This window comes from Scomber japonicus, chromosome 2 (genome assembly GCF_027409825.1).
Source record: "Scomber japonicus isolate fScoJap1 chromosome 2, fScoJap1.pri, whole genome shotgun sequence".
Classification (NCBI taxonomy): Eukaryota; Metazoa; Chordata; class Actinopteri; order Scombriformes; family Scombridae; genus Scomber; species Scomber japonicus.
This window is the reverse complement of record NC_070579.1, coordinates 30,088,669-30,102,376: the sequence shown is the minus strand read 5'-3', so window position 1 is coordinate 30,102,376 and position 13,708 is coordinate 30,088,669. Positions and strand designations below refer to the sequence as shown.

At 38.7% G+C, this 13,708-nt stretch overlaps 2 protein-coding genes across 2 annotated transcripts; both read left to right on the top strand.

The window, feature by feature from the left end:
• The first annotated feature begins 587 nt into the window (after positions 1-587).
• lbx1b (ladybird homeobox 1b) lies at positions 588-1,923 on the top strand. Its single transcript, XM_053335022.1, has 2 exons — positions 588-915; positions 1,436-1,923. Exons 1-2 carry the CDS (start codon positions 588-590, stop codon positions 1,921-1,923), a joined length of 816 nt encoding a protein of 271 aa, XP_053190997.1.
• Positions 1,924-8,670: 6,747 nt separating this feature from the next.
• Positions 8,671-13,505, top strand: cenpk (centromere protein K). The gene is made up of 10 exons (XM_053335049.1): positions 8,671-8,763; positions 8,963-9,064; positions 9,145-9,201; positions 10,409-10,472; positions 11,026-11,072; positions 11,182-11,264; positions 11,389-11,487; positions 11,731-11,866; positions 11,984-12,037; positions 13,168-13,505. Exons 1-10 carry the CDS (start codon positions 8,761-8,763, stop codon positions 13,321-13,323), a joined length of 801 nt encoding a protein of 266 aa, XP_053191024.1. The 5' UTR covers positions 8,671-8,760; the 3' UTR covers positions 13,324-13,505.
• The last annotated feature ends 203 nt before the right edge of the window (positions 13,506-13,708 follow it).

Sequence of the window (13,708 nt, the reverse complement as noted above, 5' to 3'; positions counted from 1 at the left end):
GATTTCTCTCCCTCTCTCTCTCTCCCCCCATCTCCCTTCTTTTTTTTCTCCCTCTCTCTGCTTCCCCTCATTTACCCCATATACCTATTCTGGTATCTCACCACACGACTAAATTAGACCAAAGATGATAAGAGCACAAAGCATTATAATTCCGCCGGGCTCCTCCTCCTTCCAGCCATGCGTCCTAATTAATGGGACACCCCCAGTCGCAAAAAGCCCCGCACTGGACTGCAACATAGTCAAAGAGTGAAAGGGAAGAGGGCGAAAGTGCCACTGGAAATAATTGATTACCTACCAATCAATGATAACTTGTTAGTAATCGTCAACTCTTTGGACCTCGCCATTTTCAGGGAGGCATCTCACTCCTCCGGACTTGCTGCTCCCGTGGATCGACACTTTGAAGGCATCCCACTTTGGAATAAGATTTTCTTTTTTCTTCATCCGTTTCCCCTCTCCTCTCTTTGGTTTTTGTGTGTTTTTTAAAAAAAGTCGAAACTGTTATGTGACTTTTTCCCCCCTTCTGTAGCCTCGCTCGTTTTTTAACAGCTGATATTTCGATCAAGTCCTATAAAGTCTGCGCACAACCAATGATGACATCCAAAGAAGTGGCCAAATGTGGTGCAGTGGAAAACAGGAGGCGAAGTCCGCTGGACCACTTGCCGCCTCCTGCCAACTCCAACAAGCCGCTGACCCCCTTCAGCATCGAGGACATCCTCAACAAACCGTCGGTGAAACGAAGTTACACCATTTGTGGCACAGCTCATCTCATTTCATCCTCAGAGAAGCACCGTCCGTCCAGCATCCCTCTGTCCAGCCGGGCTCTGCTCACCCAAACCTCCCCGCTCTGCGCGCTGGAGGAGCTGGCCAGCAAGACCTTCAAGGGGCTGGAAGTCAGCGTTTTACAAGCTGCGGAAGGTAAATCTCCTTCCTCTAAAATGCATCTGAAATACACATTTTAGGATTTCATCTTTTCTCAGATGATATATTATTTGAGCAGACGGGCATTGTTTTATTTCTGTTCCAATGTGTATTGTGCACACTGACTTGGAATACATCCATTCAATGTGATAATAGCCAGAGCAAAAAGTATATTGTGTTCATGGGTGCAAATCTTGCCTTTAAAAAATGTCTTATCGAACAAAGGCGTGTTCATTTTCTGACCTGTTCTCCAACAAAATAAATCGCCATCGCTTTTCTTTAATATTAGGGCCTCATGTGTCTGATGCTCAATATTTCCCAGTGGTGTCTCTGTAATATTCTCGTAATGATCTTTTCCCACAGGGGCTTTGAGGCTTTGCTGTTACACAGTATCAGACAGTATCTTTGTTATTCTTGTGTTAGCATGACTTTTACGCGTACACTGCAGCGGTGCAGAGGAAGCCCTGCACCTGCATCAATCCATGTTTTTCACTCAGCCTCCTTCTCTCCCTCACAGGCCGGGACGGGATGACTCTGTTCGGCCAGAGAAGCACCCCGAAGAAGCGTCGGAAGTCCCGGACGGCGTTCACAAACCACCAAATCTACGAGCTGGAGAAGCGCTTCCTGTACCAGAAGTACCTGTCCCCCGCTGACCGGGACCAGATAGCTCAGCAGCTGGGCCTGACGAACGCGCAAGTCATCACGTGGTTTCAGAACCGGAGGGCCAAGCTAAAACGGGACCTGGAGGAGATGAAGGCCGACGTAGAGTCGGCCAAAGCCGTCGGCCAGGTCCCCTTGGATAAGCTCGCCAAGCTGGCGGACCTGGAGAAATGCGCCAACGGCACGCTGGGCCACCCTCGAGGCGAGTCCCCCACGCGGGGCGGCCTGCAGGAGCACGAGCTCGCTCAAAAACTGCGGACGTCGCCGCTGTCTCCGTTCTCAGACCACACAACTAGTAAAGAGTGCTCAGAGGACGAGGACGTGGAGATTGATGTAGATGACTGATGGCGCAGTGTGAGGCTGGAGATGAAACACAAAGGACGATGAAAGAAAAAGCTCTACCGAGGACTTGTAACTTACTGCTTATATTGTACCATATCTCAGAACATGTACCAAAATGTAATGACTTTTATATCGGCACAGATAGACCTATTCATAGTGAAGCATGAACACTGAACAAGAAATATGCAGTGGTATTTTACAATGTACTCATTAGCAAACTGTTACTTCTTGCAATCAAAGCAATATGGTCTAAAATGACGTGAGTAACTTATTATTTTTTTACACTAAAGGCCAACACACACAAACACACACACACACACACACACACACACACACACACACACACACACACACACACACACACACACACACGCACGCACGCACGCACGCTCTCTCTCTCTCTCTCTGTCTCTCTCTCTCTCTCTCTCTCTCTCTCTCACACACACACACACACACACACACACACACACACACCTGTTCCATTACTTTTTCACATATATGCTATATATGCTCAGACACCACAGTTAAAGCGCTCCAGTTTTCCATATTTTCTTGCATGGAAATGCATGATTTGATTTGTGATCATTATCTATTTATTTTTACTTTATTATTTTCCTTTTTAATTTAAATGCTTTTTTGTGTTCTGTGAGCCAAAATCGCCATGAGTCACTTTTGTCACTGCCGGCTCCTCTTCCTCCTCCTCCTCCTCCTCCTCTTCCTCCTCCTCCTCCTCATCACCTGACTGTAACCCTTTGACTTCAGTCCCGATGCTGCAGTGCATGATGATGATCGGAAAGGCAAACTCGGACATTCACAGTTATGCGTTTTTATGGGAATGCTCATGCGATGTGGCGACAAACAAAAATGAATATTGCGGTGATTTTGAACAGCTAGGCTACTTTCTAGATTTATTGTTTGGATACAATAGATTTACAGTTATAAATTTGTTATGTTTTGTACACCTGTAAGTGCCTTTCTAAAATCAGGACATTATTTGAAAAACCAATGCACAGACTGTAATGTATATAGGCTACTATGGGAATAAAATGGCTTTTCTGAATATTTCTTTTATGTTGTAATTCTTGAATTAATATCAGGGCTTCTTTTCTATTGCACCCCCCCCCCCCCCAAAAAAAAACCCATATCTTAAACACGCTCTCTTTGCCAAATCTGGGCGTGTAAGCGCATCAAAAGCGGCCTATTTAGAGTTATTATACTCAAGTATTTTGTCCCTTTGTCCTTTTATACGAGGATGCTCTAAACATTTTGTGGCCCGGAATCTCACATCCCCTTTCAGGTCCTAAATGCGTATCATGGCTTCTTGACCCTCAGACGTGTTTCTCCATTCGTGGCAAAAATTTATGTGAGAAACACAAATCTGGTCCCGGGGAAAAAAAGACGAGGATGCCACAAAAACACAAAGTTTTGGGCCAGTTTCTCCGGGCCTTTATAGACCTTTTTTGTTCTGCGGGACTGGGCCATAATTTTGAGCGTAAAGCATGAAAAGTGGGGACAAATGAGCAGCGTTCCCTGATGGGACGAGCCACAAAGGAGCAGGGCCGGTCCCCCGCAGGCAGCAATACTGAGACAAGTGTGTCCCACCGCACAAAAAGGACGCAAACGTTTGGAGGCCATATGGTTTTTGAAATTTCCACACAATTTCAGACAATTTGATGGATTGAGTTAACCCTCCTTTTAAACAGTTTAACTGAGTGCGAACAAAGGCCATAATGCCTACATAGACTCTCCCTTCATGAGGGCATCTGCGGCTATTAATGTCTGGCCCTTTTCTTTGCCTGGCGTTTTGAACAAGTCAATGAATTACAATGAAACTGCCCCTTTTTGTGAGCCGCTTGTCTCTCTGCGCTTTTTAGCTCCCGAATAATATGTTTGACTTCTGTCCAAGAACGTTTTCTAAACAAGAAATGGATTTTGTTGAAAGTGTTTTTAATGTTAAGTAGGCAGCCATAAAGAGTTTAGACTGTGACATTTATGCCAAAGTCTGGTTAGGGAGCCTTTTGTTTGTTTTCTTCTCATCTCTTTTCCCCCTCTCCTCTGCCTCTTTATTCCTTTTGTCTTTAAGGAGTTTAATGAAGCTGAAAACATGATGATGTGAGGAAGAGAGAGTGTCCAGAACAGCGACTCAAAAGGCTACCTCCCGTTTAACCCTCTTTGTTAAAAGAAATGATAAGTAGAAGCTGTCTTCTTGTGACTTGTTTTATAGTGTTTACTTTTTTATGTTTACTCTTTATTCCTTATTCAAGAAACTTGAATAGGTTTAGGCATGGAAGCACTTAATATGACTGAATCTGGCTATTTTCAATTCTCTGTAGGCGAAAGGTTAGAATATATGTGTACATACATACATGTATATATATATATATATATATATATATATATATATATATATATATATATATGTATGTGTGTGTGTGTGTGTGTGTGTGTGTGTGTGTGTGTGTGTATACACATACATATATGTGTAGAAATACCTTTTTGTTTGTACTTTTAAAATCAATGGATATATATGTGTGTGTGTGTATATATATTATATATATATATGTTAGTATTTAAAAATACTAGTATTTTTCTTTCTTTTCTTTTCTTTTCTTTTCTTTTCTTTTCTTTTCTCTTCTTTTCTTTTCTTTTCCTTTCCTTTCCTTTCCTTTCCTTTCCTTTCCTTTCCTTTCCTTTCCTCCTGTTAAACGCTCTTTTATAAATTGTATAAATTGACGTGTAATTGGACATAAATGTTTCCATTGAAAACTTTAAAAAATATTAGATATATATTAAATATTGACTTTTGTTTTGAGGGGATTTGCATTACAAAACTAAACATGCATACTCTTTCTCTGTGTATGTGCTCTCTCTCTCTCTCTTTCTCTCTCTCTCTCTCTCTCTCTCTCTCTCTTCCCTCTCTCTCTCTCTCTCTCTCCCCCCCCCTCTCTCTGCAGCCTATATTCTGAATCAAGCATATTTATGAAGGGAGAGAGTGTTAAGGCAGGCTAAGTTTATGGATTTCACTTGCTTATTTTATGAGGGCTTGTCAGACGGGCCCGGCGATAAGTAATACTACAGTCTGAGGGACCACTTCGTGGTAATTAATCTGGAGGTCTTAAGTGTATTTCAGTATTTCACTTCAAGATGGAAAAAATCACTACTTCAATCGTCCGGAAAATTGAAGTTTGATGCATGAGTCCCTACTGAAACAATAGTACAGCCCTCCCTCTTTTCATCTCCTCCCCTTCCCTCCCCTCACCTTCCTTTCTCTCTTCATTTTATTATTTGCACCCTGTGTATAAAACAGTCTCAGGTGCAAAGTGAAAATTAATATTTGAGATACTGGTCGAGTGACAGCATTTAAGACAAGCATTTGAATGAATTCATTAGTTCGATATTTGCAATTGATCCCCTCAAAAAATGAATGAATTAAAAAAAAAGAATAACCATAGGTGTAAAGGTTTTAAATCGGTAAATTTACATCAATTTATAATCAATTATTACTATTATTATTATTATTATTATTATTATTGAATAAGTATAGACAGAGATCTGTAAATGACTGTATATTTGCCTGCAGTTAAATCACTCTATATATCTAAATAGAGCCGAATTGCAGAGTTTTAATCATAGCCTTCCTGTGGAGCCAGTTAATACTTCAAACTTCAATTTTACGGGCGATTGAACTAAGCATGTTTCTGACAGAATTGATGTATGTATTAATTTCCTTTAACTGTTGATTAATTAGGCTGCGCTGAAGGCTCAAATGGAACAGTTTGTTCGAAAATTTGCATATTAATCAAATTCTAGTTGATCATTCAAATAATCCAGGCTGTGTGACTTTGGGGATGTAGCTTGAAAACATAGAACAAGAAACTCAATAAATACAGTCTATTCTCTCAGAGTGCTGCTGCTGCTGCTGCTTTACTGCATTAAAGCACACAGGAAGATACAGTGTGTTTGGACTCATTTGTTAGTCTTGCAGCAATGCATTGATAGATTAACATGATTATAACAAGACAGAAGTAAACCTAAGTGCCTGTGTGCTTTATGAATAAATAAGCATGACAGGCAGAAGAGAGTAAAGGAAGCTGCTTGACTTTTTTTATTATTTTTTTTATTTTTATTGGCTCTTTTAATTAGAAAAAATACCAATTAAGAAAAATAGAAAAACAATCAGACTGCTATCTAGTTGATGGAAGCTAATCTGCCTCACTGCTGTAGTCTTAGTTTGAGGGGATGAAAGGCAGCAGAATGAGAGGAACAACAGTTGTATTAATATTAAAGCTTCCAATTAGATCATGTGAGACCAAAAGCAGAATGACACTCTGCAGATTGATTATTCTGTATATAAAGTCATTATTCAATCATTATTACCTGTTTCTTTAGATGTTTGTTGTATAAATAGTTAATGATAAGCACATCTGCTGATCTGATGGGTTGAATATAGACACAACTGAAGCAGAGTTATGTGCTCAGAGTGCTGCATAGATGTAAATATATAAAATGAATATGATTTCATTCTTAAAGAAGTAGACCCTAAAGTAAAATATCATGCTGTTTATCTGTAGCAAATAGGTCAAAGAAGGTAAAATGTGATCATTAAGGGCTCAGATTTTTATATTTAGATGTAAGTGATGGACAGTGTAATGTCTTAACGGCACACTTACAGCAATAACACTTAAACTAAATAACATGAGCAGTTATTATTGAATCATATGTGTCTCTGATGGTTGTCATGGAGGTGCACTCAAATCTGCTTTATCATGTAAAGCATGCAAGACCAAAAAGTGCTAGTTGATCTCACACTAACCTGCAAATGGCTGTGACACGAAATTCTGAAATACATTTAATAAATAAATAAATAAATAACAGGATGGAGGTAGAAAAGGAAAGAGAAAGTGCAAATGTTGACAAGCAGCAAACTCCAATCAGCTGCTCGGCTGCTGAAGAAAGAGACAAACAGAGACACCTGCTGGTGTTCACAGGACTCTGTGCTGCACTACAGTGAGCGGTTAACCAGCCATGATGTGTGTGTGTGTGTGTGTGTGTGTGTGTGTGTGTGTGTGTGTGTGTGTGTGTGTGCGTGTGCGTGTGCGTGTGTGTGTGTGTGTGTGCCTGTTTTACAAAATGAAATATTTTAATAACATAAATACTAAGAAGTGTGTGTTCTTTTTTTAGATTAGCTTTACCTCACTTTATCTTTTTAATTAAACTTCAAATTAGATTTATTTGCATGATCATAATTAGCTTCATCTTCAGCTCTGGAAGATTTTACCACTTTTGTCTTCATGTTGTTTGTAATATAACAGTTTCACCACTGAATACAAAATACTGTTTTGACTTGATCTGAGAATCTGTTGAATTCTGAGTTTGATTTGGGTATGAACTTGTTATATCTTTTTTACAGGCTGCAGCAGTGAATACATCTGTTTCCTCTAATTCTCTCTGAGTATTTCTGTCTTATTATACTAATTAGAACTTGTGTTCATGATTATTGTAGTTAACATGGTGTCTGTTTTCATCCTCCTGTACAACACTGTAATATTGACCAACACAACCAGTGGACCGGGCTAGTGGGTGTAATGAATGAGTGACTCTGAAATTAGCAACATATTTCCATTATATTCATGTGACTTATGAATATTGATCTTTTTTGCAGAAATACCTCAAGTTACCACTCAAGTTAAATTCCTGCATTTATAACCTTGCTTGAGTGAAACTGTCTATCCATTTAACCATCTATGCTTTGTCAATGTGCTAGTCAGAAGGGTCAGGAGGCTTTCTTGTTAATAGTTTTTGTCTATTGAGTAGAGAAAACAATAAACCCCTCATTGCCCTATTCTCCATCTCTGCAACGTGTATTTTGAGATTCATTACAACAAAAAACTGAGGGTACCAATAATTTTCTATTACTTACCAGCTGAGATGTGTATGATATCCTTAAAGCAACACTTATCCATTTCCTCAGAAAAGCAGGCAATGTGTTAGTCTTTTAAACTATATGACTGTGAACAGTTTAAAAGACCTGTGCAGAGATCATTTTAGATCATTTAAAAATCATTCAATTCAAAAGGGAATCATGACATCTTGGAAATCTGGAAGAACAATACTAAGGGAAAATAATACAAAATTCAAAAGTCTGTCATAGAGAGAAGTAATTGAGGTAATGTAAGTAAAAAAGATGGTTTGGTTAGGTTAGGACATACAGAACTCAATGCTACTTCATATAGCCTACCATGAAAATGTGAGATTTGTAACTGTAAGGAAACTGTTGAACACATGCTGATAGATTGAAGTTCATTGTAGAAAGAGAGAGACTGAAGACTGATAATGGAAGAGATGGGGGATGAACAATTTCAAGTTCAAAAGGCGTTATTTAAATATTTAAATGAAACAGGTTTAATATGTAGAATATACCTTCCTTATATGAAGTGGAGAATAGTAAAGAAATTAAACCAGTACAGATTTGTAATGCCTTTACTGGTTGTAACAAACTCAACTGAGGGGCTAAAAAGGTTGTTACATGTATAGTTTTGATTCATTTTTTCTGTTTATCGATTTAAGTACTTAATTTTTTATCAAAGATGAACTATTACAAGACAAACCTTGCAAAACAACAAAAAATAAAGGGAAGCAAAAAAGGGAAATCAAAACAAAAGTAAAAAAGTGAGAAGTTGATGTACTGCGCACAAAACTGCGCAGCATTAGCACTTGTGAACACTCCCTTATGTCACCGGATGTTACGTCATCGATGTTGGCGGTATTTTGAAAAGGAAGTTGTTGTCTGTTGTTGTTGTGGTCCGCCCAGTGAAGAAAAACTAGTGAATTTTACATATTATGGTAAGACTACGCATCATTTGGCTCTTCTATGTTGTCTGGATACTTACAGAATAACAAACTGCGCCATAATTTCACCTTTATTACCGATAATGCATGCGCTGCTACGTAAACTAATGTCAATTCAGCCATCTTTTCTCCGTGATGCAGTCTATGGCTGTAGGTCGTATTTAAACAGTCCTTTCTGTGTTATGGTGTTCAGGCTGAGGTGAGGGCAGATGAGCATGCAGCAGCAGAACTGTCAGAGGCTGCTCAGACTGAGCTGCTCAACCTGTGTGAGGAGCAGTTTGCTCAGCTGGAGAAGGTAACTGACTTTGACCATAGCAGAGTGTGGATGTACAGGCGTGAGCTACAGGCTGCTGACTGTGTTTCTCTGTGCTGCAGCTTCAGAATGACATTTTACTGAGTGAACCAGGCTTCGGTGAGAATCCACAAGAGCAGGTGAGATTCATTCATACCTTCCTCGTGGTTTGTTGTATTTATAATGCTATAAAACTGTGTTAGCTTTATTGGTATTAATAAAGTACCCTATTTAGGTTTAATAAAGTATGCACAGACAAATTAAAGTAAAAACTGGTACAGATATGAATGCTTGACCCCTACATTGAGGGGGTTTGGTGCCTCTGTTATGCTGGTGGGGGCTTTTTTCTGGCATGGTTTGGGTCCTCTTCCCTTAGAGGGAAGAGTCATTACAAATCTATATAAAGTAGTCCTGAGTGATCACCTTTATCCTATGATGAAACATTTCTATCCTGATATGAGTGGTCTCTTCTAGGATATCAATCAATGAAGCAATTTTTATTTATTTAGAGCCAAATCATAACAGAAATGATCTCAGGGTACTTTACACATAGAGCAAAACTAGACCATACTCTGGACCCAGCATTCCCCCATGAGCAGTACTTGGCGACAGCGGCAAGGAAAAACTGCCCTTTATGTGGGCGGCCATCTGCTTTGACCGGGTTGGGTTGAGAGAAAGAAGGAGGGAGGGGGGAGAGAGACACACACAGAGAAGCACAATAACAACAATAATACTGACAGGCGTGGGTGTCAAACAGGACCACGTCAGTATGGGTTGCCTTTATCTAAAAGGAGAGTTTTAAGTGTGCCCATAAACATGTAGAGGGTGCCTGTCACCCATACTGAGAAGATGGATGGTTCCATAGGAGAGGAGTCTGATAGCTGAAGTTTCTACAATAATCCATCCTAGAAGTAATACATGCATGGACTAGTTTTTCTGCATCTTTTTGAGACAGGATGTGCCAGAATTTTACAAAGTTAGGTAGATGGAAAAAAGGAAGTCCTTGAAATTTGTTTTATGTGGGAGTTTAAGTACAAATCTTGATCAAAGAAAACTCCCATCCAGATGTCATCCAGAGTATTTGTATCATTAGATAATAACAATAACTTCAGTTTTGTTCAATTTTAAGGTTAGTAGCAGAAAATTGCAGATTTTACACATTCAGAATAAACCTGCAGGACTTGAAGCATAAGACAGCAATTAGAGCAAGTTTGGTAGGGTCCCGTAGTTCAATCCTGCATAGATGTTGTACATAGCGGTAAATGTCCATGTACAGTACTTTGTTGTTAATATTATAAATGTGTTGTGGTTCTTTTTTCTGTTTATTGAGCATATTCATCTCTGTAGTCAGTAAACAGGCTGATAGCAACAGAAGCTGAACTGAAGCAGTGGCTGACAGTGGAGCCTAAATGTAAGTCTGTCTGTTAATACAACACTGTGATGAATATGACTATTTACAGCTGAGTAATGCATTTCATCAGTTGGTACAAATCACCTGATTTGAAGTTATTGCCTTAAACATCTCTCCTTAATTAACATTTAATTTTGCAGCATAAAATGTCTGCTCTTAATCCATGTTGAGAAATATATTATAGGATTATGGCAAACATGTCAAAGTGATGTAACCATAAAAACTTTTTCTACCAAATAATTAAATTTGCTTAAAAAGGCTATCATTACATACACCATTTGACATTTTCAGGAGCATTCAGTCAAAAAAAAAGATTGTGCAATTGTAATTTCAAATGACATAAAACCAACAAAAATACAAAATGTACATTTTAACAAACCTGATGCTGCTTTTTTTAAAACAAATTTGAAAGATATTTTTGAATTGCTCATCTTGCCTACTCTTATTTGTCACTGGCCCACATGCAAATCACATTAAAACTGTATATTTACTGCATGTAACTTGAGATTATATCATTGTCACTTTGTGTATTTATTTATTTTGCTCTGTGCAGTGCTGACAGCAAATTCTGAAGTGTTACTTCAAGCTGGAAAAAAGGAGGTATGTCTGTGTGTAAAATGCAGCACTGAAGAATGGGTCTTTCTAATGTGCAAGATTAAATGCATCTCTCCAGCTGTGCAATCTATTCTTCCCACTTTGTTTTCCACAGATACTCAAGCTGTGCTCTGAACTTGAGATGGTTGTTTCTTGCTATGAAGCCAAGAGAGCCAAACTGAGAGAAACTAAAGAAATGTATGTGAGCTTTTATTTAGAGTGCAGACTCTCTTTAACTTACCGCCCTTCTTTGGAGCACACTGATGCTTTTCACAAGTGAATGGAAGAGACATTTCATCAGTTTCACTTTGATGTTTTTCAGTGAACAGAAGTGGCAGGAGGAGAAGAAACAGGCATTGGTGGCTGCCAGTGACCACGTTAAACGACTTCAAATGGAAAAGGAGAAAATATCAGAGCAAACGTAAGTGTGATGTCATAGACACATGGAACCAGAGGAGTTCATGTTAAGAGGTTTATCTCCATGTAAAGTATGTTAGAAGAAACTTGGAAAACTAATGCAGATCTGTAGAAATTATAAATGTAAATATTGTCAAATTAAACATTAGAATCTCAAAAACAATGCCAAAATGTATTTGGAAGAAGAAGAAGAAGAGTTCCCAAAATTCTGAATATTGCACTAAAGTTTTGTGTCAATATTCCACAGTATATTACAGGACACCAAGGTGAAAATCCAGAAAATGAAGGTCTACCAGGAAAAGCTGATGGAGTGTCTGGCAGATATACTGGAGAATCACGTTCCTCTTCCTCAGAGTGATCTCGGTGCAAACAAGAAGAAGAAGGTGCAGTGACCTGTTTGGTGTTTGATGATTGTCTGCACTCTTGCAGCCTGTTTCACATGCCAAATCTGTATCGTTATTACTCCAGTACAGCTTACCATCTTTCATTTTTATTTACAGAGCGCTACACAGGAGATGAATGAAGACTTAATTTCATTGAATGAAATTCTGGAGGTATGCACTATATAATCAGCTTTACTTAGCTTTGTTAACCCTAGCTGTCTCCCGGTAAGGTTTTGTTTTGATGAGAGATTTTTTAAAATTTACTTTATCATACTTAATAAGTTTGTTTTTGTGTCAGGATAAGAGTGAATGCTGAAATGCTTAGTTTATGATATCACCAAAATTGGTGATATCAGTCACTGAGACACAAAAGTACAATTGAGAAGAATGTAGTTTTTTGTTTGTTGTGTCCAAAGCATCAAAAGTGACTCTTCAAACTCAACAGTAATTTGTTTTCTATGAACAGCGACGATGCCACTTGAGATGATTTTACTGCAGACAGTTTTAAAAATATCTCTGATAGTGATGAATAACTTTTGTTTGTCAACAAAGAGCAGGAATTGCAACAGTTTTATGAACTTCATATCATTATAAATGTTCCATCTGTGTTTTGTTGTTATTGTAGTAGTGACAATAATATAAACCAAGACCATACTATAACTGTGTTTTCTGTATAAAAAAAAAGTACTAAGTATTTATAATTCCATCCATCATCCCCTTAGATTATAGACATATGTACACAGTCACATTCTGTTTAAAGCACAGATCTAATGTGCTGGTGGGCATGGCACATACTGTTTACACGTAAACATCTTGTATGGACAGATTCATGTGACTCTGATTGCTCTTCACTGGCTCCCAGCCAAAAAAAAAAGATTGTGATCACTTATAGAGCTCTACATGGTCACATTCCTGGCTACATTAGAGACCTACTGCAGCCCTACATCACCAGCAGGTCTCTATGGCCCCTAGCACTTACATTGAAAGCACATTTGAAGGGGATCTTTTAATGACCAGTATGAACAGGAGGAATGATTACAGCAAGAAAAACCTCTTTCAATGTTCTGTTGTTTTAAGACAAGCTTCACCTATCCTTTTTGTGGCACAGCACTTTTGTCATATTTGATCTCTTTTGTGTTGTTGCTTTCCAGTGTATATTGTCAAAGTCAAAATATAACTTAGAATCTATTAAATGGTCCCTGTGTAAATGTAGGCCATCTCACTGTGTAACTAATGAGTTGTATCATCTTTCCCCATTACTGCCTTAACCCTGGTCTCCCACTGTCATTTGTGCCCTGCAGCTGCTCATGAACAAGGCCCTGGAAACACCACATGACCCCTACGTGACAATAGACTCCACCTTTTGGCCACCGTACATAGAGATGCTGCTCCGCTACTGTATTGCAGTGAGGCACCAAGAGGATAACTTCAAGATCCGCCTGGAAGCCTTTTGCTGAGGCAGTAATGCATTAGGCATCTCAAGCACCACTTATCTGCCTGTATTTCTAATTAGAGTGTGTCTACTCATTGGCAGAGTTTCTACAACAATTAGCTGTTTTACCAGCTATGTCAGTATCTATCTGCATTATTTAAATAGGCCTTAAAATTTTTGTTAAATATTAAAGCATTTCATAAAGCCGACTCTCCGAAACCATCAGATACCCCAATGATGTACTGTAAATATGTAGATTTTGTTCATTTTTATGTTCAATAAACTTGGTAACTGTATTTGTTATGATGAGATATTGTGTTCAGGGGGAAAAGCTTGAAATTCAGATCATAAATGATCTTCTCATGATGATGATGTAAATAACCGGTCAGCATATTTCCCATCTAAACTTT

Coding starts and splice junctions, on each gene's coding strand:
- lbx1b (XM_053335022.1), top strand. CDS start 588: ATGATGACATCCAAAGAAGTGGCCAAATGTGGTGCAGTGGAAAACAGG. Junction 916..1,435: donor CGTTTTACAAGCTGCGGAAG/GTAAATCTCCTT, acceptor TCTCCCTCACAG/GCCGGGACGGGATGACTCTG.
- cenpk (XM_053335049.1), top strand. Junction 10,473..11,025: donor GCTGACAGTGGAGCCTAAAT/GTAAGTCTGTCT, acceptor TGCTCTGTGCAG/TGCTGACAGCAAATTCTGAA. Junction 11,867..11,983: donor GTGCAAACAAGAAGAAGAAG/GTGCAGTGACCT, acceptor TTTTATTTACAG/AGCGCTACACAGGAGATGAA.